General features: G+C 39.0%; 1 protein-coding gene across 1 annotated transcript; it reads left to right on the top strand.

Annotated features, from left to right (window-relative positions):
• Nucleotides 1–1,517: 1,517 nt before the first annotated feature.
• On the top strand, nt 1,518–23,320 carry TAF7L (TATA-box binding protein associated factor 7 like). Its single transcript, XM_004447573.4, has 13 exons — nt 1,518–1,776; nt 5,205–5,272; nt 6,534–6,612; nt 8,707–8,840; nt 9,505–9,631; nt 9,893–9,948; nt 12,911–12,952; nt 13,788–13,860; nt 14,181–14,294; nt 14,722–14,985; nt 15,194–15,306; nt 18,514–18,573; nt 22,473–23,320. Exons 1-13 carry the CDS (start codon nt 1,518–1,520, stop codon nt 22,515–22,517), a joined length of 1,434 nt encoding a protein of 477 aa, XP_004447630.1. The 3' UTR covers nt 22,518–23,320.
• The last annotated feature ends 493 nt before the right edge of the window (nt 23,321–23,813 follow it).

The following is a 23,813-nucleotide window of genomic DNA, read 5'->3' as shown; positions in this document are numbered from 1 at the left end:
GCTTGACAATGGGTTCTTAGAAATGACACCAAAAACACAAGCAACAAAAGAAAAAATGAGAGAAATTGGACTTTGTCATAATTAAAGGGAAAGTTTACATCTCTGTGCACATTGTAAATTTCCTCCGGGTAATTTTTGTCTCCTTACTATGAAACACTTAAGATATTTTAAGCATTTAACAAATGTTTCAAATCAAATCTAGCACATTAGATAATCAAAAATTTTTGGATGAGTGAATTTATAAGTTAAGGAGTTACTGTGCTTCCCACCTCCCTCTCCACTCACAGTGCCCTGTGGCACTTCTGTCAGAGAACTATTTTTTATTTATTTTACTTATTTCTCTCCCCTCTCCCCCCCACCCCGGTTGTCTGTTCTCTGTATCTATTTGCTGGGTCTTTGTCTGCTTCTGTTGTTGTCAGTGGCAAGGCAATCTGTGTATTTTTTTGTTGCGTCATCTTGTTGTGTCAGCTCTCCGTGTGGGTGGCACCATTCCTGGGCAGGCTGCACTTTCTTTCGCCCTGGGCGGCTCTCCTTATGGGGCTCACTCCTTGGGCGTGGGGCTCCCCTACGCGAGGACACCCCTGCATGGCACGTCATTCCTTGTGCTCATCAGCGCTGCGCATAGGCCAGCTCCACACGGGTCAAGGAGGCCTGGGGTTTGAACCAGGGACCTCCCATGTGGTAGATGGACGTCCTAAACACTGGACCAAGTCTGCTGCCAGAGAACTATTTTCATATTACTGATTTTTATATCTGATTCTTTCAAAAAAAAAAAAAAAGGATTCCAAGCAGCTTTCATTGTTACCGCACAAGAGAAAAATAATTAGAAAAGTTGGAGAGAATATGATTATACAAGTAAGCTAAAGTTCAACATATCCCCGTAAGATTCACAGTTCCTTGAGGTGAACTGCAGATTTGGTTCTGAGCTTCCTAGCAACCATCAGAAAGAAAGTTAATTACAGAATTCACATTGTCCATACACTTCAAAACAAATTGCTCAGCCGTTTCAGTGACTGAAAATAAATTCTTTCCCTTGAGTTCTCATAAAAAAGTTTTTTTTAAAATATATAAACTGCTTTCAAGAATATTCTACAGGCAATGAAGTATGGATTGCATTGTTCTATTTTGTATTACAACATCATGGCATAATTATAAATAGCAGTCGGCTGACTCCAAAAGGGACCAAAACGGATTTTGTCAAAGTCTAAAGCTCTGGTAATATAGTTTAATTATTTGGGGGGGGGGGGTTGGATCTCGTATCCTGAATGACTGAGATATTGATTTACAAAAGTTTGTTTTCCAAAAATATTTATTCTTTACAATTACATTTTATCTAAACATATCTAGTGTTAGGCAATAAAGACCTCTCCACTATAATCTCTGGCACCTGGAAATGCCTGTAATATTACCTCTATGTCTTTAAGGTACTTTTTACATCATTTTTTATGAACGTTCTGGAACTTTCCAGGTCATGTGACTGAACAGGAAGCCATTATACCGCCCCAACGAGGTGGATCATGGAGTTCCCTGAGGGAGAGCCCCCAAATCTCTCGGAAAACATTTCAACACCAACAGCTTCAACGTCAGAAGTAACAAGCTACCAAGGTGCCCAAAGACCTGAGGAGCATGGTGCCGATATTGCCTGCAACGCTGGTGCCGAAGTTGCGAGAGACCCAAGAGCCCAAATTCCTGTCGACCATGGCGCCCAAGCTGATGCCGACTGCGGTGCCCAAGCTGCTGCCAAAACTACTCTGGAAAACTTGCCTGAGGGGAAAGGTAAGTGGCTTTAAGTTTTCTAACAAGCTGGGAATCCTATTCTGGACAGGCCAACTGCTAACGGTTTGTCTGAACCGCGACCATCTCTAGGGCAGAGAAGCGGCGTAACTTTTGTTCCTCTCCAATAATGTAAAATAGTGACTCTGCTGCGGAAGGGGTATGGCAATTACATTAGAGTCGTTTTGACGGTGCGGATGCTAGATATGTAATGAGTTTGAGGGATGCATTTGTCACCAGGAGAAGTCACCTCTCCAAAGGAAAAATCAGTCCAACCTAACGGATTCTAAGGGCAAACAAATGGGCCATTTCTTCTACAGGTGCCGCTGTATAGCAGTGGAAACAGTCTGTGAGCCTTGAAGGTCGCCACTGTGGAAAGGTGGAAAGGTACTGCATCGTGGAGTCTCGGGCTGCTTCCTCTCAGTCCCTGCGTGCTCCACGCCCTTTCCCGCCCGGCATGCGCCTCTGGAGGCTGGCGGGCCGTCTGCGGAGGCGGGGTGGGCGGGGCCAGGCGAGCGCTGCGGATGGTACCTGTCCAGCGCTGTCCGCTCACGGTGGGCCCGCTCGCTGGCCTCTCCGGCCTACCGGCGGGGTCCACGCACGCTCCTGCCCGGAACCCACGGGGCAGAGGCGGTCCGGGTCCGCACACCCTTTCCGGTCCCGGCGCGAGTTAGCGAAGGAGCGGGTGAGTCGGTCCGGCCAGAGGGCTCCGGAGACCGGGTCAGCGATGGGCAGAGGCGCGCGGAGTTCCCTTCTCCAGCCTGCCTCGGCGGGAATGCGTGAAGACTGGGGCCCTTTGACCCCGGGGGAGGTTTTCCAGGAAAATTGGATCAAAGCCCAGGATCTGGAATCTTCCCTGGGAAGTTTAGTGTCCCCAGGGAAAAGGATGGAGTGGATATTTCCCTCAAGCTGCAGCCAGTGGCTGTGAAATTGAGAAAATATCAACTTTGATTTGTGGCTACTCGTGCTGCCTAGAGCATAGCGCCAGGCGCCCCCCAGCTAATTTTTATAATTCTGCTAAAGGCAACGGAATTGCGGTTGAATGAGGGAAGGCGGCCCTTTTAATTTAATTAGGTGTCAAAGAGCCCTTGCAGGCAAAAAGTGAATGCCTTCTCTTAAAGTAAATACGGTACAACCAATTCTTGGGTAAATGTAGGTAGCAAATTAAAATAAATAAAAGTCATTACATACAAAGTTGTCCACCTGCTCTTCCATCAGACCCCCCCCCCCCTTTTTTTTCCATTAGGGCAGTGTACAAGCAGCTACTTTGAAATAGTTTCAGTTCTTACATTCTTTCATGAGAGAGGAGTTACTAAAAAGGAATTGCAATGAACAGAATGCCCTAGACTTAGTTGTGCTGAGAAATCTAAAAGTTACTACTGATCTGATAAAACCTTGCTAAGAAGCTAGTTGTTCAAATAATATGTTTCTGCTCCCAGCCTTAAGTGTTTGTTAACTCTTCCATTAGGCAATATGCTCAGCCTTGAGATTTTAACTCAATTTAATTTAAATAATGCTTTTCTTATGTTTACATTTTTCGTATTGTCTTTATATATAATTGTTACACAGGTTTCTGTAAGAAACAAGTAGAGAAGTAATGATTATCACCAATAATGTGTTTGTGATCCCCCACCCTGCTCTCTCTAAAGCTCTCTCTTCTTGGGTGCCTGCTTTTACACTAAGAAAAGTCTACTACAACCCTCTGACCTTTCTGTACTTTCTATGTCTTTATGATTATTTCCAAAGCCACGCAAGGGTTGAAATCATAACTGGTGAATGATTTCACCCTAATGAGAACCCAGACCCACTTGCATGTGCTTAAAAAAGGAGGTGGGGGGAATCTTATTTCAGTGCTCTTAAATAAGATTCAAATTCAGAACTCTGAGCCCAGTTAATGTTTACAGGATATTAGGAACTGGGCATTAACTGGATTTTGTAACTTGATGTATAACATAGGGGCCTTAGAACATAAGAAAACATTGTCATTTCTCAAAGGTGGAAAGAAAAATATCTTTATCAGAAGAGATGTGGACCCTAATACCAAAAATTCAGGCCACTACAGATACATTTCAAATAGATGGAGGATAAGATTAAAAAGAAAGTTTGAAGGAAATTATTCACTTTACAAGACTGTTTTATAAAGGGATCCATAAGGGGTCCCTTTAAATGGCTTTTAGGGGTATTTCAAATTAAGTGGTGGTTATGAGGATTAAATGAAAGAATAGACCTAATGCTCTCAGTGTAGTAGCTGACACATAGAATACATGTGGTAAAAATTGGTATTGAATAAATCAAATCAGATTTTAAGTTCTGCTGTTATTACTATTCAAGAATACATCTATTGCATGAAATTAGGTGCACTCATATAGATAATCTAGCCATAAGAACTGGACTCCTAATTTTTCCCTTAGTTGGCTTAGTTCCCTTAGTTCTTGATGCTGGTTTTAGAGTCATAAAAACTGCCTTCTCTTCCACACACTGCTTAATTCTTACCAATTTATTAAGGCAAATGAAATATTGAAAGTGAAGCATATGTTTCCTTCAAATCAGTGTGAAACGTTTCGGCAAGAGGTTTCTGAGTTATTTCCATCTTTGGTTAGTATTCTTCCCTGCAGAGATTACGTAGTTTACCTTAGGTAGCTACCATCTATGTTGTTGAATTGTAGGCCTCTCATCTGGGTGTCTAATAGTAACATTAAGAAAACGAAATCATGTTTCATGATAGCTCTTCATTTGCTATGTGTGGTTGATTTAAAAAGCATTGTTATTATATAATTTGAGTTAGCTTTGGAAAATCTGCACATATTGGAGGGGACATACTTTTAGAAATAGGTTGGGAAGTGGACTTGGCCCAATGGATAGGGCGTCCGCCTACCACATGGGAGGTCCATGGTTCAAACCCCAGGCCTCCTTGACACATGTGGAGCTGTCCCATGTGCAGTGCTGATGTGCACAAGGAGTGCCCTGCCATGCAGGGGTGTCCCCCGTGTAGGGGAGTCCCATGCGCAAGGAGTGCGCCCCGTAAGGAGAGCCGCCCAGCGCGAAAGAAAGTGCAGCCTGCCCAAGAATGGCACCGTACACATGGAGAGCTGACACAACAAGATGACGCAACAAAAAAAACACAGATTCCTGGTGCCGCTGATAAGGATAGAAGCGGTCACAGAAGAACACACAGCAAATGGAGACAGAGAGCAGACAGCTGGGGTCGGGGGGGAGGAAGGGGAGAGAAATAAAAAAAAAAAAAGAAAGAAAGAAGTTATGTCAAAGTATTCCAGAGCTGTACACACCATCATTCCAGTGAGGATAATGAACAAGGTCCTGTATATTTTAACCAGTACTATCAGCAGTGGTCAACAGATGAAGCAAGAGAAAATTTTAGTAACTTTCTGATGGTTTTGTTTTTGTTTTGTTTTCATGAACTCAATAACAAGAGATGAGTAAAAGCCAGAATGAACCTCCTCATGAACTTGAGAACCAATTTATATTGCGTCTGCCTCCGGTAAGAAACCCTTTCTTGCATCTCATACCAAATGTTTTCAGTGCATAACTAATAACTATTAGTTCTGCTTAGATTTTGTAACATTTCTATTTAAGGTAGGCTGTATAATAATTCAGAACATTGGTTTCCCAGGGATCATGTTCTATCAAGCTATCCTATCCTACTACCTAATATGTACTTCTTGGGCAGCACTTCTTTCCTTCTATTCATACCACCTATTATGTGGGTTGATTTCCTGACAAATAGCTGAGACAATGACAGATTCAGTTACTTAGCACAGACACTAAGAGCTAAGACTCTTCTGAAATCCTTTCTTTATCCAAAAGGGGCAATGTGAGGGACCATCAGAATCGCCTACATATTCATCACCATGCAAGACAATTGAAGCTCATCTCAACATTCTGTTAGGATTTCTTCTCCCTTTGATACCTGTATTCAAGCATTTTGTAATCTAAAAAAACAAAAACAAGAAAAACTGTAGTTGAACATATAAGGCTGAAGCGATTGAGTGCTGGCTTCCCACATGGGAGGTGCTGGGTTTGATTCCTGGGGCCTTAACAACAACAAACAGCAAGCAAACAAATGAATAAACCAACTCAGGGGAGCCAATATGGCTTAGTGATTGAGCACCGGCTTCCCACATACAAGGTCTCAGGTTGAATCCCTGGCCCTGGTACCTCAAAATGAATAAATAAATAAAAACTCTAATAGGAATGTGGTTCAAAAAAGTATTTCCCCAATTAGGGCTAATTACTATACCCAGTACTCTTCAGCTTAGTCTTTCCTTGCAATTTCCTTTTTTTTTAATTTTAAAAACAATTTATTGAAGTATGTCATTCATACATGAACATACATAAACGTAAGTATATAGTAAAAGTTCTGACATTACAAAATTTACAAGCATAACATCATACAGGGCTCCCATACATCATCGCACCACAAATACCTTGCATTGTTGTGAAACATTTGTAACAAATTATGAAAGAGTATTGCCACTTTCCTTGCAATTTCAATTGAAGGACAGCAGTAAGAAACAGGAATGTAAAGCTTGGAAAAGCCAATAACTGTAGAAAACAATGAGATTAGAGTATATCTCATCCTAACTTGATATATACAATGTGCATGGTAAAGGACATTGTTATAAAGGTTTGAGAATTTTAAAGTTTTTAATTTAAGAGAGGTCTTCTTTTGATATATCTGTTCTATTAGCTGTCAAGTAGAAAATACATCCTTCTGATTTTTCAATTTACTGCCTTTTTAGGAATATGCTTCTACTGTAAGGAAGGTAGTACATTCTGGACGTGTCACCAGTAAGGATGAACTGAAAATTGACTTATATCGTAAGTAGTTAATATCCATTCACCATATATTGAACAATAACTTAAGGGACTGTTGTGTGCCAGGCATTATACATATACTAAGGATGTGAAAAAGAATAGAATGTGGTCTCTGCCTTGATGGTCTCACAGTTTAGAAAGGCTTCAGTCACTCAAGGGAGTATAAAGAAGTATATAGGGAAGAATTTGGGGGTCAACTGTGGGATTTTCATACTGCGATTATTTCCTACTAGATACCAGATTTATGATTTTTTATTGTTTAAGGGAAGAACAAATGAATGCACTGTTCTTTGTTTACAAACATGACATTTTTTCTTTCTTTTAAATAATATTTTAGTTTTCTTTTAAAAAACGGAAGTGTATAAAAAGAAGAAAAGAAAAAAAATGGTCCATAATTCCACCATTCAGGTAATCTCTAGTTAGAAAATTCAAATAAAACAAAAAAGGTTCAAAAGGTACTTCTTCCTAGTGCCCCAAACTCAATGCCAAAGACAACTCATATTAACTGTTTTTTCTTTTTTTACATTAGGATTCACCATTTGTGTTATATAGTCATATGGTTTAAAAAAAAATTATTCCAGCAACATATATACAATTTAAAATGTCCCCTTTTAAGCACATTCAAATATCTTTTTTTTTTAAAGATTTATTTTTTATTTATTTCTCTCCCCTTCTCCCCCCTCCCCTTGTCTGCTCTCTGTGTCCATTTGCTGGATGTTCTTTATTGTCCGCTTCTGTTGTCAGCAGCATGGGAATCTGTGTTTCTTTTTGTTGCATCATCTTTTGTCAGCTCTCCATGTGTGCAGCACCATTCCTGGGCATGCTGCACTTTCTTTGGTGTTGGGCGGCTCTCCTTAGGGGGCGCACTCCTTGCGCGTGGGACTCCCCTATGCAGGGATACCCCTGCGTGGCACGGCACTCCTTACGTGCATCAGCACTGCACATGGGCCAGCTGCACACGGGTGAAGGAGGCCTGGGGTTTGAACCACGGACCTCCCATGTGGTAGACTGACGCCCTAACCACTGGGCCAAATCCGCTACCCATCAAATATCTAATTCATTGGTGTTAATTACATTCACAATGTAATTCCCTACCATCTATTATCAAAACCTTTCTATCACCCCAACCAGAAATTCTGTACTAAGTAAACATTAACTCCCCATTGCCTACCCCCACCCTGGCCCCTGGTAACCTTTATTCTAATTTCTGACTCTATGGATTTGCTTATTCTAGTTATTTCATATAAGTGAGAGCATACAATATTTGCCTTTTTGTGTTTGAGTTATTTCACTCAGCATGATGTCTTCAAGGTTCATCCATGTTGCATATATCATTATTTCATTCCTTTTTACAGCAGAGTAATATCCCATTGTATGTATATATCACATTTTCTTTATCCAGTCATCTGTTGATGGAAGCTTGGTTTACTTTCAACCTTTTTTTCTTGTGTTTCCTTATAGTCAAAACTTTTGTGCATAATACCAGCATTTAAATAATCTCTCTCTATATATTTTAAGTGAGTTTACATAAAAAGGATCATGGCAAACATGGTTCTGCACCTTTTTTTTTTTTCACTTAATATTAGAAGTTTACACCTGAATCCTCTTGGGTCCAAAGGTATTCATGTTCAAGATATCTGGGCAGAATTTAGTTCAATGTATAGCTATTTATAGAATTTTTATCTCTGAAGCTAACTAGAGATTAGAACTTGAGACTCATTAGCACCATTCTATGGTCAACTCTTTCCCCAAACCTTTGAAAACACACATGTACAATGACAGGCTGAATAGTGTCAAAATGAATGGGTTCAAAGGAATGGAATTTACCTTTAAGGATGAAAATTTTTCACAACTATTAACAAGAAACTTAGTTACTTTTGAAGAAGCAACGTTACCTGGGAAAAGAGCGTTTCATATACTCTGCCTTCTTTTCTCTGGTAAGTTCCTAACTGGGTACACAATTCCAGTAGTATGAGAAATAGTAGGTTTCACTGAAGAACTAGTTTGTCCCACACAAGTCTTCATTGCACATATCATAGTTAGGCTTAAGAGTTCATTGGGAAGATGTCAACTTTAATCTTCTCTACTTCTCTTCAGCTGATGGACGTCACGCAATTGTTGAGGTAGAAGATGTGTCTTTAACTGCTAAGCTGGTAGATTTGCCTTGCGTTATTGGAAGCCTGAAAACTCTTGATAAAAAAAACTTTTATAAAACAGCAGATATTTCCCAGGTATTGACTAGCTTTTTAAATCTACTAGCTCTCACATTCTTCAAGGAATACCTTTTTTCCTCCTTTCCTCTTTTCTGCAGGGCTTCTTTCTACTTGGTGAATGACTGTTTGCCATTGTTAATTTCTAGATGAATTACACAGGAATAAAACACATGTTCTGGTTTGGTGTTTGATCCTTAACCTTTCAAGATTTTATTTTTTCCAAATAGCTTTTAAAGTACCTGTCCATTATTTATAACGTCTTTCATTAATTTTAAACTATGAACAGCTCTAGAATATTCTGAACTTTCTGCTAAAGCAGTATGCTGTTAATTCTGGAGGTCTGAATTGGTTCTTATTCATCGTCTCTGCTATTTCTTATTTCCTCTCTGAGTCAAAATGCTAAGATATACCTGTCTCCGATATGAGACATTACCTCAGCAATGGTAAACACTCTATATAAAAACAAAAAAACAAAACATTCTGAAGTCCATATACAGTGCTGACTTGCTGAGAGAGAAAGAAAGAAAAAATTAAGTAATACTTAATTTGATTTTCTGGAAATACCAAATGTTAATCTCTTTACATCTATGCTCCAGGAATTTTGGTAGTAGGAATTATCCTGATTCATTACTAAACCAAATTTTGGAGCCATAGTCAACTTATTTGTCTTTGATAAATGTAGATGCTTGTGTGCACCGCTGATGGTGATCTCCACTCTTCTCCGGAAGAACCAGTTACCTCGGCTGATCTTAAAGAAATCAGGAAAAATCAAAGGGAGAGACAGAAGAAGTATGTCTGGAAGCATGGCAGTGAGTCACCAGTCTTTTGCTCATTCTGGCTGACTGCATGTATCTGCTGACTCCTAATTATTTGTGAATCAGGAACTTTTTACTTCACTTAGGAGTTTAATTCCTTAGGCCCTCAGACAGGCTCCCAGACACTTTTAAAGGACCGAGTCATGTCTTGAGCCAGTGGCTTGTAGGAACATGAGCTTTCTTTTTAATAAATTCAGATAGATATGTGACTATCATAAATCATACATACATTTTACCATGTTGTGTTTATTTTAGTTACTCCACCACTTAAGAATGTCAGAAAGAAAAGGTTCCGGAAAACAACAAAAAAGGTTAGTTGCATGGTATTTGTGTGTTAGCTGGGTGTATTGGAAGAGGATTATGTGTGGGAAGGAAAGCGAGAAAGTCAGTTGGCAATTAATTTATTCATTCATTCATGTATTCGATAAATATTTATTGAGTGCGAGCTAAATGCCAGGCACTGTGTGCTAGTGGTTGGTAATATAGTAGTGAACAAAAGCCAACCTTATACCTGAGGTTATAGGCTAGTTGCTTAGAAATCTGGAAGTGTCATTAATTTGAAACTTCTGCTAATGGTTTTAGTTTACAATTGCAGGATCTAATTTCTAGATTGAGCCAATCCAGAACCTGAGAAATGGGAATTGTGGTTATATTCCTTACCTCAGACTTGTAGGACCTTGGGCAAACCACAGGGGGATACTGTGGCTTGGCTTTCACTTTTTTTAAAACTTTTTTTTTAGATAATTGTAGATTCACATGTAGTTGTAAGAAATAAAAGAATTCCTTGGTATGCTTTATCTGTTTTCCCCATGGTAACATTTTATAAAACTATAATATCAGAACAAGGAAATTGACATTGATACAATTCACCAATCTTACTCAGTTAATTTGTACTAAAAAACTTTAGTTCTATACAGTTTATCATATGTGTAGGTTCATGTATCTACCACCAGTCAAGATAATAAACAGTTCAGTCATCACAAGGATCCCTCATGTTGCTTTTTTTTTTTAAGATTTCTTTATTTCTCTCCCTTCCCCCCCGCCCCCCCCCCACACTCCTTGTCTGCTCTCTGTGTCAACTCGCTGTGTGTTCTTCTGTGCCCGCTTGCACCCTCGGTGGCACCGGGAAACTGCGTCTCTTTTTTGTTAGGTCATCCTGCTGCATTAGCTCTCATGTGTATGGCACCACTCCTGGGCGGGCTGTGCTTTTTTTTCCCGCAGGGCCACTCTCCTTGCAGGGCATACTCCTTGTACATGGGGCACCTCTACGCGGGAGCGCCCCTGCATGGCACTACACTCCTTGCACACGGCAGCTCTGTGCGTGGGCCAGCTCACCACACGGCCCAGGAGGGCCTGGAGATTAAGCCCTGGACCCCCCCCATATGGTAGTCGGATGCTCTATCAGCTGAGCCATGTCTGCTGCCCCCTCATGTTGCTTTTTATACCCACATTCACCTCCCTTCCATTTTTGATCCCCAGTTCCTAATCCCTGGCAATCACTAATCTGTTATCCATCTGTCTAATTTTGTAATTTAAGAAATATTTTATTAATAGAATCATACGTTGCAACTTTTTGGTATTGGCTTTTTTCACTCAGTGCAATTCCCTTATGATCTATGGAAGTTGTTGTATGTATCAATAGTTCATTCTTTTTACTGCAAACCACAGTTTGCTCGACTGTTCACCTATTGACAGACATTATCTGAGTTTTTTCTGGCCTTTGACTATCACAAATAAAGCTGCTTTTAACAATTTTTGTGTGTATAAACTTAAATCTTCATTTCTTTGTGATAAATGCCCAGAAGTCCAATTGCTGGGTCATATGGTAGTTGCATGTTTAGTTTAGGTTTGTTTTTAGCATTTATTTTTTATTGTATTTTTAAAGATACATAGATCACAAAAAATGTTACATTAAAAAATGTAAGAGGTTCCCACACCCCACCCCACCCCACTCCTCCCACATCAACAACCTCCATCCTTGCAGCACATCCATTACATTTGGTGAATACATCTTGGAGCACTGTTGCACCACATGGATTTTAGTTCACAATGTAGTTTACTCTTTCCCCCAGTCCATTCAGTGGGTTATGACAGAATATATAATGTCCAGCATCTGTCCCTGCAATATCATTTACAACAACTCTAAGTCCCCAAAATGCCCCCACATTTCATCTCTTCTTCCCTCTCCCTGCCCTCAGCAACTACCATGGCCACTTTCTCCACATCGATACTACAGTTTCTTCCATTCCTAGAGTCACAATAATTCTATAGGAGAATACCAGTAAGTCCACTCCAATCCATATTTTATTCCTCCATCCTATGGATGGAGGTGGAATGCATGTTTAGTTTTATTAGAAACTGCCAACCTCTTTTCCAAAGTGGCTACACCATTTTAAATAGTAAACAGCAGTGTTTTTCATTTTGATGAGGTCTAATTTATCAATTTTTCCTTTTATGGATCATACTTTTGGTATGAACTCTTTGCCCAGCCTAGATCCCAAAGATAGTCACCTACGTTATTTCTAAAAGTGTTGTAGTTTTATGTTTTACATTTAAGTCTGTGATCCATTTTTGTGTAAGATGTTTAGTTCAAGATTCATTGTTTTACCTATGAATGTCCAGTTGTTACAGCACCATTTGTTAAAAAGGCTATCCTTCCTCCATTGTATAGCTTTTATGACTTTGTAAAAAAATCTGTTGGGCATATTAATGTTGGTCTACTTCTGGGTTCTTCTATTATGTCCCATTGATCTTTGTATTGATCTCTCCACCAATATATCACACTGTAGCTATATAATAAGGCTTGAAATTGGGTAGACTGATTCCTCCCACTTTATTTTTCTTTGTTAAGATTGTTTCAGCTATTCTAGGGCCTGTGCCTTTACATGTGTATTTTTTAAAAACATTTTTTGTCTTTATTTCTTTTAATGTTACATTCAAAAAATATGAGGTCCTCATATAGCCCCCACCCCCCTCACCCCATATGTATTTTAGGATAAGTTTGTCTATGTTTACAAAAATCCTTGCCGGAATTGTGATAGGAATTACATCTTACCTATAGATCAGTTTGGGGAGAATTGACATCTTTACCATATTGAGTCTTCCAATTCATTAATACAGTTGCCTTGGCTTTTATACTGTCAGTCGGTAGCTTTTATTGAGTGCCTACTAAATGTAAAACTAAGTTAAAAATAGTTGTAGAGCTATTTAAGTTTTACTGAGGGAGAGCAATAGTAATATAACTTCATTGTTTTATTGTGTTTTATTTCATAGCTCATTGATTTCAAACAAATCGAAGAAATCAGCTTTACTGAGGTAGAGCAATCATAATATAAGTTCATTGTTTATCTTTAGTGTTTATCCTTATTTCATAGCTCATTAGTTTCAAAGAAATCATAAAGATTACTTTCAAGCCTTCCTTCTCACCTCTTGCCCCCATTCCCATACACACATACACTGAATTTGGTTCACTGAAAAATGACTTCATTGTTTAATGTCTGATAACTCCTAGGGGAAAAAGATACAATTTGACCCTGTGTATTTTAAACTCTTTTCTTTGAGATTTATTTTTAAAAGCCATTTGTTGGAAGTTGAGGTTCACTTTTTACCAGTAGTTGTTTGCTATTTTGTATCCCCTCTCAAAGTTCTAATTTCTATTCATGACATGACAAATTGGTTGCTGTGGAGATAATTATCTAAAACTGAATTCAAGGGAGAACATGTAGCTAAGATCCAGTTTTTTTTAAAGAAACATCTCTAATAATAAAAGCGTAAGGAAGTGAAATCACTTCTAAACAACTAATAAAGAATTATAGTTCTTTGCCAGTATGAGTCAGAGCAAATAATTCATAACTGAGGCTTAAGGGTTACACCTCTGATAGAGGTCTTTGCTATCAGGCTATAAACTGAAAAGATTAAATGTCTCAGGTAACTTGTTTGCTTGGAACAAAATATGCTTACCAGAGAAAAATTCAGACTCAAGTCAAAGATTCCTTCCTTAAGAGTTTTACTTAAAAGTAGGAATTTGATTGGATGGGCATCTAAAAGAACCTAATCATTTTATTTCATTTGTACATAAGAAAGGTAGCACTCCTTTAGAGCACAGGGTGTTAAATTATATCACTGGTATTTTCCCCCCACTTTGGTAAAGTACATTGAATCTCCAGATGTGGAAAAGGAAGTGAAGAGACTGCTGTGTTCAGATGCTGAAGCTGTCAGTGCCCGTATCCTTTTACACCAAACCTTTTGTGTATACTTTTTTTACATCCCATATAAACCTGCCAACAATCCCTCACTTCTGGTGTTTGTGTGCTGTTTTGATGTGTAGAACTTAAGATTTTTGGAAATGTTCCTTTTTAGCTAGAAGTAGTAAATTCATGTAATGGAAATTCGTTTAGTTGTGTAATTTGATATAAGGCACTTATCCAAAATAGAAATTCAGATACAAATGGGATGAATAGTACTTCCAGCCAAAGAGCCTCTTCCCTTTCACCTGTGCTTTCTCCTATCCTTCTGCCTTTTCCTTGACTGTCTCTCCTTTCAGGATGGGAAGTCATTGCTGAAGATGAAACCAAGGAAATAGAAAGTCAAGGCACCATTCCAGTCTTTGATATCTCCCCAGGGATGATTGGCCATGAGCAGGGTCATGTCTCATCAGGTACATTAGTAAAGGCAAAGTAGGAACTTCAGAGATGGCAGATACTGACTGTGTAAAATCTTTCTTTAGGGGCTCACAGTTCAATCACAGAAAAAGGATGCCTTTGTCCTTCTTCTCATTGGTGCCTTAGGTTTTTAGGGGTTTGATTGGTGTTCTAATCTCTCTTCCCTCCCTGGTATTCTAACCTCCTATGGGCCTTTGGATTCTATAAATGTCTTAATCATTGAATACATGGAAAGACTGTTAGAGTGTTTTGCATTTCCTGTCCTTGTTTTGTGAAGGGAATAATATTTCTGTGAGAAAAATGATTTATAAAATTCACTGGCTGCCCAGTGAATTTAAGGGCAAGGAGTATAATTGTAGCTGGAGTGGGAAGCATTTGAAAATCTTTGGATACTTCCACCTTCTTCTTGTTTAAAATCAGTAGAATGTGATATGCTTCGGGAGATGTTCAGGGATTCTAGCAGTAACAGTGATGAGGATGATGAGGATGATGATAAAGAGGAGGAGGAAGAAGAGGATGAGGACGATGAAGAAGAGGAAGAGGAAGAGAATGAGGAAGAGGAAGAAGAGGAGAATGATTTGGAGAATGAGGAGGAAGAGGATTCTGAGGAGGATCTGGAAAGGGAGCTACAGGCCAAGTTTATTGAATCTGGCCAATTCAAGGCAAATGAAGAAACCAGTTCAACAGGTAAGTCAGAGGAAAACACAAAGGGGTGGGATAGGATGGGTGGCAGTGCTAAAGGTTAACTCTAAACACTCATTAGATGCAAGACTAAGTTTGAGGTGTTATTGCTCAGATGTGTAATGGAGCTTTAGTTGATTTGGGCCTCTGTCACTAGTTTAGGCTATATAAAGTTATATATTTAGATATATAAATTTTTTACTATCTCTGTTAGTTCTGGAAATTCAGAAGCAGATTCATTACATGGAGATGCAGCTCCAAGAGATTCAGGGCAAAGCACAAAGACAGGAGGATCTCATCGTGAAAGTGGAAAACCTGACGCTCAAGGTGTGTTCTTGGTTGATATAAACACATCTTTTTTTTTTTATTAGAAAAGTTGTGAGTGTACAGAACAATCATGCAGAAAATATGGGATTCCCATATACCATCCTACTATTAACACTTGCATCATTGTTGCAATTTGTTACAATTGATGAAAGCACATTTTTATAATTGTATTATTAACTATAATCCGTAATTTAATTTAGAGTTTACTGTGTGGTGCAGTTCCATGGATTGTTTTTTCTGTTACCATATATACCACTTAACATTCCCCCTTTTAACCACATTCAGATAAATACATATTTCAGTGCTGTTAATTATCTTCACAATGTTGTACTACCATCACTAATGACCAAAACATTTCCATCATTCCAAATAGGAACCTGTACATTTTAAGCCCTAATTCCCCGTTCCCTAATCCACTCCATCCCCATATAAAGAAATCTTGATATCTTATATTCAAAATTCCATCTTTGCGTTTCCACTCATGTCATCTCTATGCAGCACTATAGTTTATTCATGAACTTAAACAACCTCTTATAAACCCCTAATAAAGGGGTAGCCCTGTTTCCTTTTACCCAAATAATTTTGATCATTTTATATTGCATTTTTGAGAAGGGACCAGGTCACTTAAGATAGTAAGTATCCAATATTTGTTCAGCATTTACTATGCTATTAAGGCACATAAAGAGCTAAATATTTTACATGTATTATCTCATTTCATCTTTATATCCTTTAAACATAGATACTCTCAGTACTCTGATTGCATAGATAAGGAATTGAAACTCAAAGAGTTTAAGTAACTTGCCCAGGACCATAGGAAATAGTATTTGTATCAAAATGTATTCATTGTAGGGGAGCAGATGTAGCTCAAGTGGTTGAGTGCCTGCTTCCTATGTATGAGGTCCTGGGTTCAGTCCCCAGTGCCTCCTAAAAACAAACAAGAAAATGAATTCCATTGACCAGTGGATGTAGCTGAATGGTTGAGCACCTGCTTCTAATGTATGAAGTCCTGGAAAATGTACCTCCTAAAAAAATGTATTCGTTGTAGTGAAAGAGAATTAACTAAATTCATTTTTGTTTAATTTTATGATGCATGTGCAAACGAGTAAATAACTTGCTTTGTTTTTTATTAATACATATTTAAAATATCTATTAACTCTGTCACACTAGGGAACATAAATTCCAAAGTAGGACCTACTGAGAGGGTACCAAACTCCTGAGCTGTCAGTCCTGCCTGTAGTGTCTGGATGTCTCCAGAGCCCTCAGGAGCCCTGATATTTGAGGCAATATTTACTATGGTAGTCAATGAGATTCTGCTGAGACATGTATAAGTTTAACCTCTGGAATGACCTCCTGACTTATTTTGAAGTCTCTTAACCTTATAAACTCATTTATCTTTACTCTTCTCCCCTTTTGGTCAGGGTATTTTTCTAGTTGCATTGCTAGTTGGTGCTTGATGGTAATCCCTCAGTGCCAGGGAGGCTCCATACCGGGGAGCGGGGGTGAGATAATGCACTTATATGCTGAGTTTGACTTAGAGAGAGGCCACATTTGAGCAGCAAGGAGGCTCTCAGGAGGTAACTCTTAGGCAATCCATCATACTAGATTGTTTCAGTTGCAAAAGTAAAGGTTCGTAAGTACAGTCATCAATATTAAGGGCCTGTCAGTGGTCCACCCTCCTTCACTAGTCACTGCCTCTATACTTGGGATTCTTACTGTCCCATTAGAAAATGTAGCAGAACTCCCTAGGATGGGAATTGGATTGTTGTGGTTTCCCTACATATGACTCTTCTGCTCCTTGTATTTGAACCCATAGTACTAGAGTTGATAAGTTTATGTCCAAGAGACTTAAATCTTTGGGCTTTCCATGTGCCAGTCAGGCCCTGAATCTCAACAGAGTTGCAACACCTACTCTCCAGTTCATTGCACTCACCCAGTACAACTAACAAGGAAATAATGATGGACAGTGACCATCCCAAGGAACAGAGTCTACAACTGCAAGCAAGATAGTCCCATTCATCTGCCCCATGGGATCTAAGCCCCCTCTCAATTAGAGGCAGAGTGGGCATCATCAACCCAGAATCTTCAAAATTGGGGAATGAACAATGGACTGAAATAGACCTACTGTTATTCTACTATAGACTTTTTTTTCATCTAGCAATGGAAGAACTTTTATCATTGATGTGGAGGCAGTGGCCTCTGGAGGTGCTGAGGGGGGAAGAAGAGGGAAAAACAAGTGTAATATGGGGGCATTTTCAGGGCACTGGAATTGTCCTGAATGATGTTGCAATGACAGATTCAGGCATTATATATCTTGTCATAACTTAAAAAATTGTGTGGGAGAGAGTTTAAACTATAATGTAAACTATAATCCACACTTAGTGGCAGTGCTCCAATATGTGTTTATCAATTGTAACAAATGTACTGCACTAATGAAGGATGTTGTTAATGTGGCAAAGTGTGCAAGAGATAGGGAATGGAACATATGGGAATCCCCTACATTTTTATATAACATTTATGTAATATACATATCTTAAAAAAACTTTTTAAAAATTTTTTTTATAATTTAAAAGCATCTACTAAAGGAAAATACTAGTATGTTTAGGCCATATTTGCTTCCCTTTTTATAGAGAGGGGAATTATGAAGCATCTGTAGAATTCTGTGCCAGATTTCATTTTCTTTAGAGATGTACTTGTTAGAGAGGAGCAACTTGACACAGAACTATACTTATATAGGGTGTTGTCATTTAGAATAACCCAAGTGTGATAATAGCTGTGGATATACTTTGAAAGATACGATATATGGCATTATTATGATTATTGTTGTTGCATGCAGTGTTAGGAATAGTAATATTCTGCCCTACTGAGGGGAAATGGAGGGACCAGCACCAATGTCCAAGACAACTCTTTTAATAGGCTACCACATCCAAAGGATCTGGGCTAAACTATTAAAAGGTCATATGAAGGCATTCTAACTCTTTGTTTTAGGGCAAGAAAAAAAATGCTTTGTAGAGTGTATAAAATCAAATAGGATGGAGCTATAGTTAGGGATACAGTTTTTATACTCTAAATCTTAAAAAAAAAAGGAGTGCTCTTTTGTTGTGACTGACAGTTTTTCCTACGTATCAAATTATTTGCCAAACTCTGTCTCCCTTCGTTCTCTTTTCCTTAGAGTCTCAGCATTCATCATTTATACCATTTGTTTTCCAGAGTCACTTACAGTCTGTGCTGGAGCAGCTTAAATTACAGGAAAATGAAAAAAATGAGCAGGTGAGAAGTGTGTTTTCAAATCAACCAGAAAACATTTGATACAAAGAACTCCCACTCCAACCCAAATCTCATTTTCTGTATGTCCCACTTACTGAAATGATTAGCAATAGTAATAGTCTTCTAAACAGGGGTAGGAGGATGAAACAAGGTCTTTGTGAAAATTCACTCATTCAACAAATATTGAGTACCTATTAAATGAAAAGCACTGTATATACAGTGTTGAATAAGACAGATAAAAGACTTGTCTTCATGTAACTAAACGATCTATCAGGAGAGATTGACATTAAACAAATTTTTCTCGAAATATCAATGTACGAATTGTGAAGAAGTACTGCGAAGGAAATAAAGCAAAGTAAATGGTACTATTAGAATAAAGGGAGTCCTGGATTAGATTGAAGGGATCATGATAGGCCTCTTCAAGGAAGTGATATCGAAGCTAAGACCCGAAGGATAAGTCCAGGCAAAGAGCGTGATAAAGAGCCTCTCAGGTGGAGCATATGTAAGGTCCCACATTGGGAGAGAACTTTGCCCATTTAAAGACCTCTGGAGTACTTAAAACTAGGAAGATAATGGCTTAAGATAAGGTTGGAGAAGTAGGTAGATATTAGATCATATGGCTTCTTTCAGGCCATAATAAGGAGGATGGGAAGCCCTTAAAGAATTTTAAGCAGGAGAGTCACATCTAATTTAAACTTTTAAAAAAGATTACCCTGATTAATATCTGGACAATAGATTGTAGGGGGGTGGAAGTAGAAGCAGGAAGACCAGTTATGAGGCTGTTTGGTAGTCTAATAAGAGATGATGGTAACTTGGGCTAAGATGGTGGTAGTAGAGATAGATAATATATGTATTAGCAGCAATAAAATTTTTTTTATAACTTTATTGAGATATAATACCATACAATTCACCAATTTAAAGTATACAATTAAGTGGTTTTTAGTGTATTAACACAGTTGTGCAAGCTTCACCACAGTCAATTTTAGATCATTTTCATCACCCTCAGAAGAAACTCCATACACTTTAGCTATAACCCTGCCCTCAATCTCCCCATCCCTGTCAGCTGTAGGCAACTATTACTGTGCTGTCTATTAATCTACTTTATCTATCCTGGATATTTCATATAAATTGAATCATATAATATATGGTCTTTTGTGATTGGCCACTTTCACTTAGAATGTCTCCAAAGTTGATCCATATTATAGCATGTATCAGTACATCATCCCCCTTTATGGCATGATAATATTCCATTGTATGCATATACCACATTTTGTTTGTTCACTCATAGTTTGATAACTATTTGGGTTGTTTCCACTTTTGGGCTGTTATGAATAATGCTGCTATATATGAGAATGTATTTTAAAGGTAGAATTGATGGGACTTTGTGATGGATTCTTTTTGGGTGTTAAAGGAGAAGGAAGTGTAAGGATGTGTAACTGATTTCTAACCTGAAAAACTGTATTTTTTAAAGCCATGGGAGTGTTAAAAGTGAAAAGAGAAGAAGGTAATACGGAATAATTGAGGGTCCAACAGCTATATAGAAAATGTATGCTGACTTTAACCCTATACCTTTGGGGTTATATTTTTAAAGAGCCTGAAGGTTGTATTATGATGATGGGCTTACTATGCAGCTTGTAAGGTAGGGGCACTCTCCCCAACCTTCATCCCTACAAGGCCAGAGGAATTTTTACATTCTGTAGATACCCTTCCCTTCAGCAAATCTCTCACCCAAACCTGCTTATAAACAAGAATGTGAACAGTTAATGCCAAAATTGCTTTAGTACCCACCCATTTTAGTTTGAAAAAAGGCTGCTGATGCAAAGTACCAGAAATCTGTTGGCCTTTATAATGGTGATTTATTTGGGGTAAATGCTTACAGTTCCAAGGAAATGTAGCTATAAACTTATTCATTCCTCAGAATTCTGCGTTAGCTCACTTATTCAACATAAATTTATTGCATACATACTTTTTTTCCCTAAAGATTTATTTTTTTAACTTATTTCTCTCCCCTCCCCCCCCCCAGTTGTCTGCTCTCTGTGTCCATTCACTGCGCATTCTTCTGTGACCGCTTCTATCCTTATCAGCGGCACCAGGAATCTGTGTTTCTTTTTGTTGCATCATCTTGTGTCAGCTCTGCGTGTGTGCGGTGCCATTCTTGGGCAGGCTGCACTTTCTTTCGTGCTGGGCGGCTCTCCTTACGAGGCACACTCCTTGCACGTGGGACTCCCCTATGCAGGGGACACCCCTGCGTGGCAGAGCCCTCCTTGTGCGTATCAGCACTGCACATGGGCCAGCTCCACATGGGTCATGGAGGCCCGGGATTTGAACCGCGGACCTCCCATGTGGTAGGCGGACACTCTATCCATTGGGCCAAGTCGGCTTTCCTGCATACATACTTTAAGCTGGGTTCTACAGGAAGCTACAAAATGCTTAAGATGTAATCTCTGCCTTCAGTTGGGGAAAAATCAATGAGAGAGATGGTGATTTAAAGGAATGAGAGCTCACTATTGAGTTTTGTTTGTGGTGTAAATTAGGGAAGGCTTCATGGAGAAGATGGCAGAGTTTTAGTAAGAAGATGGAGAAAAGTAGGCATTCTATCACAGAAAGCAGCATGCGCAAAGGCCAAGAGGTGGTAATACAAAGCTAAAGAGATTAGACTTTTGGTGTAGGTCATAATGAGCCACTGAAGCTTTTTCACCCGGCGAGAAACGCGAGATTACTGTCCCAGAAGTGTATAGGCAAGATTAGAGTATGGGAGACTAGAGGAAGGTGCAAGAGATAGGAGGAATTAGTAGGACTTAATTAATATTATTTATGGGGCAAGAAGGAAAATAAAGATGAGTCCAAGGCCTGGGTATATGGGAAATGGTGTGCCAATAATTGAAATAAAGATAACAGGAAAAGGATTATTGGGGTGAGTGATAAGGAAGAGGATGAATTTAGTTTGAGGAGTATTGAGTAAGAATTGCCTTTGAAATGGGAGATCAGAGAGAATCTGGTGCAGACAAATGGTCATTGAAGCTGTGGGGATAGATGAGTTACCCAGGTTGACTGTTCAGGAAGAAGACTGAATGCAGTGGAAAACTTGCCTTTAGGTATTGTGGAAGAAGGAAAAACCCACAAAAAAAGAAAGAACTGGAGCAGTCAATGGTTCACTTTGAGGGATCACTGTAAGTAGGGCCTCTAAATTACTGCAGGTAGCAATTATAGCAGTCTAGTAGGTAATGTGCAGTGTAGGATTGTTTTGGTAATGCTCCCGACCTTTCATTTCACAGAATGAAAATCCATTCTGGCATGGAGTGACCTATACTGTGGAATAGTACAAAACAGTTAATAGGCAGTATACCTCTCAATGCTATTGTCACCTTACCATTTCAAGTGAAAAAAATTAAATCCTTCATCATAAAAGATTTAAGATTTCTGACTTACAGAGCATAAGGATAAATAGAATATCACTAGGTTCCTGATTGGTCAGGACTCTGACCCTATTTTCGAGTACTTTGCATGTGGCAAGAAGAATGAGGAGGTTAGGAAGGTTAGGAAGAATGGGACAAGAGGCTATCCCAACTGCCTTATCTCCTGACTCTGAGAACATGGCTACAGTGATCCCATCTTCTTTGCCCCTACAGTAAGTTGTGACCTTTATAGCCCTTCCCTGAAGCACACATTCCTAATAGCAAGCATATCCCATTTTCAAGTGTCCTTTTATAAGTTTGGCATAATAAAGCACACTATTGCAGCATTGTGTGTGCATTCTTGACTGTGGCACTGTTCTTTGCAACAAAGCTTATAAATGCCAAATGACAGCAATTCTTTTTGTTTCATATAAGTAAATTCTAGATCAATTAGTGGAATTTAGGATTTCAGGTGAATTTTTCACGTTTTTCTCCCTCACCCTACAGCTCATTTCCTTACGGGAGCAATTGAAATATTTTCTGGAGAAGTAAGAAAGCCTTCAGCCTGGTACATAGACCTTGGATTCACCTTATAGACTGAAGACTGTAAGAAATCATGCATGTTTCTATCCCTTTAGTTGCCTTATGCTGAATCAATTGTATGTTTCTCTAAACTTGTTTTTTAGTTATAATATATTCAAATTGTCAAAAAGAAAGAGGCAGGGTATAAAAAGTAGTGAACATAAAGTCCCAACTAACCATGGGACTTAGCTTCTCTTTATCAATTTGAGAATTACTTAAATTGCTTCTGTTCTGTGGTACCATCAAAGGATGCAGCCATGCTTACCAAAAGCAGGCAGTCTAGCTACAGTCCATGCAGCTGGTTTGCCTATGCTTTAGCTTTTGTCTCTTTTGTCTATTAAGTATTTTCTCCAACATAGAATACAAGTCATTTCTACCAAGGATTAGGACCTGCCAGAATGAATTTAAGTGCCTACCTCACAGCAGTTTATGTTAGGTTGTGTCCTATGCCTGTTCAGGTGTAATAGGGCTCTTTTCCTGCTCAGGGATGATTTCTTGCTGCTGCTGCTATCTTTGTTCTGTTTCGTTTTTATGACCCTGGTTGGTTGTTAATAGCCAGCTAAGAAAGTATTTAGGTAGAGGAGAGATGATGAAATTCTGAGCTGTTATCCTTATTCTGAGCCTCTATGTCCTAACCTTAATCAGAAAAGGTAAGGGAAAACCAGATGCCTGTAATGCCTGTGAAGACTTCCTTAACAACTCTGGGTTGTTTTTGTAAGCAGTATTATTAAAATTTCTGGTCTGTATTCTTTAATCAATAAATTCTTTATATTAAGTGGATTGCTGTTACTTTAATAAACTGCCCTCATGAAGAGAGCATTCATTTCCAAAAGGACATTTTTTTGTCTTTATTCATTTTTTTAATATTACATTCAAAAAATATGAGGTCCCCATATACCCCCCACCCCCCTCACCCCACTACTCCCCCCATAGCAACATTCTCCTCCTTCATCATGAGACATTCATTGCATTTGGTGAATACATCTCTGAGCATCGCTGCACCTCATGGTTAATGGTCCACATCATAGCCCACACTATCCCACGTTCCATCCAGTGGGCCATGGGAGGACCTACAATGTCTGGTAATTGTCCCTGCAGCACCACCTGGGACAACTCCAAGTCCCAAAAATGCCTCCACATCTCATCTCTTCCTCCCATTCCCCACACCCAGCAGCCACCATGGCCACTTTCTCCACACCAATGCCACATTTTCTTCTATTACTAATCACAATAGTTCATGAATAGAATATCAGTAAGCCCACTCTA

The sequence above is a fragment of the Dasypus novemcinctus genome, chromosome X (genome assembly GCF_030445035.2).
Source record: "Dasypus novemcinctus isolate mDasNov1 chromosome X, mDasNov1.1.hap2, whole genome shotgun sequence".
NCBI classification, from domain to species: Eukaryota; Metazoa; Chordata; class Mammalia; order Cingulata; family Dasypodidae; genus Dasypus; species Dasypus novemcinctus.
Note: the sequence above shows the minus strand (reverse complement) of the source record. Positions and strands in the feature narration are given on the sequence as shown.

Coding starts and splice junctions, on each gene's coding strand:
- TAF7L (XM_004447573.4), top strand. CDS start 1,518: ATGGAGTTCCCTGAGGGAGAGCCCCCAAATCTCTCGGAAAACATTTCA. Junction 9,949..12,910: donor TCCGGAAAACAACAAAAAAG/GTTAGTTGCATG, acceptor TTTATTTCATAG/CTCATTGATTTCAAACAAAT. Junction 12,953..13,787: donor AAGAAATCAGCTTTACTGAG/GTAGAGCAATCA, acceptor ACTTTGGTAAAG/TACATTGAATCTCCAGATGT.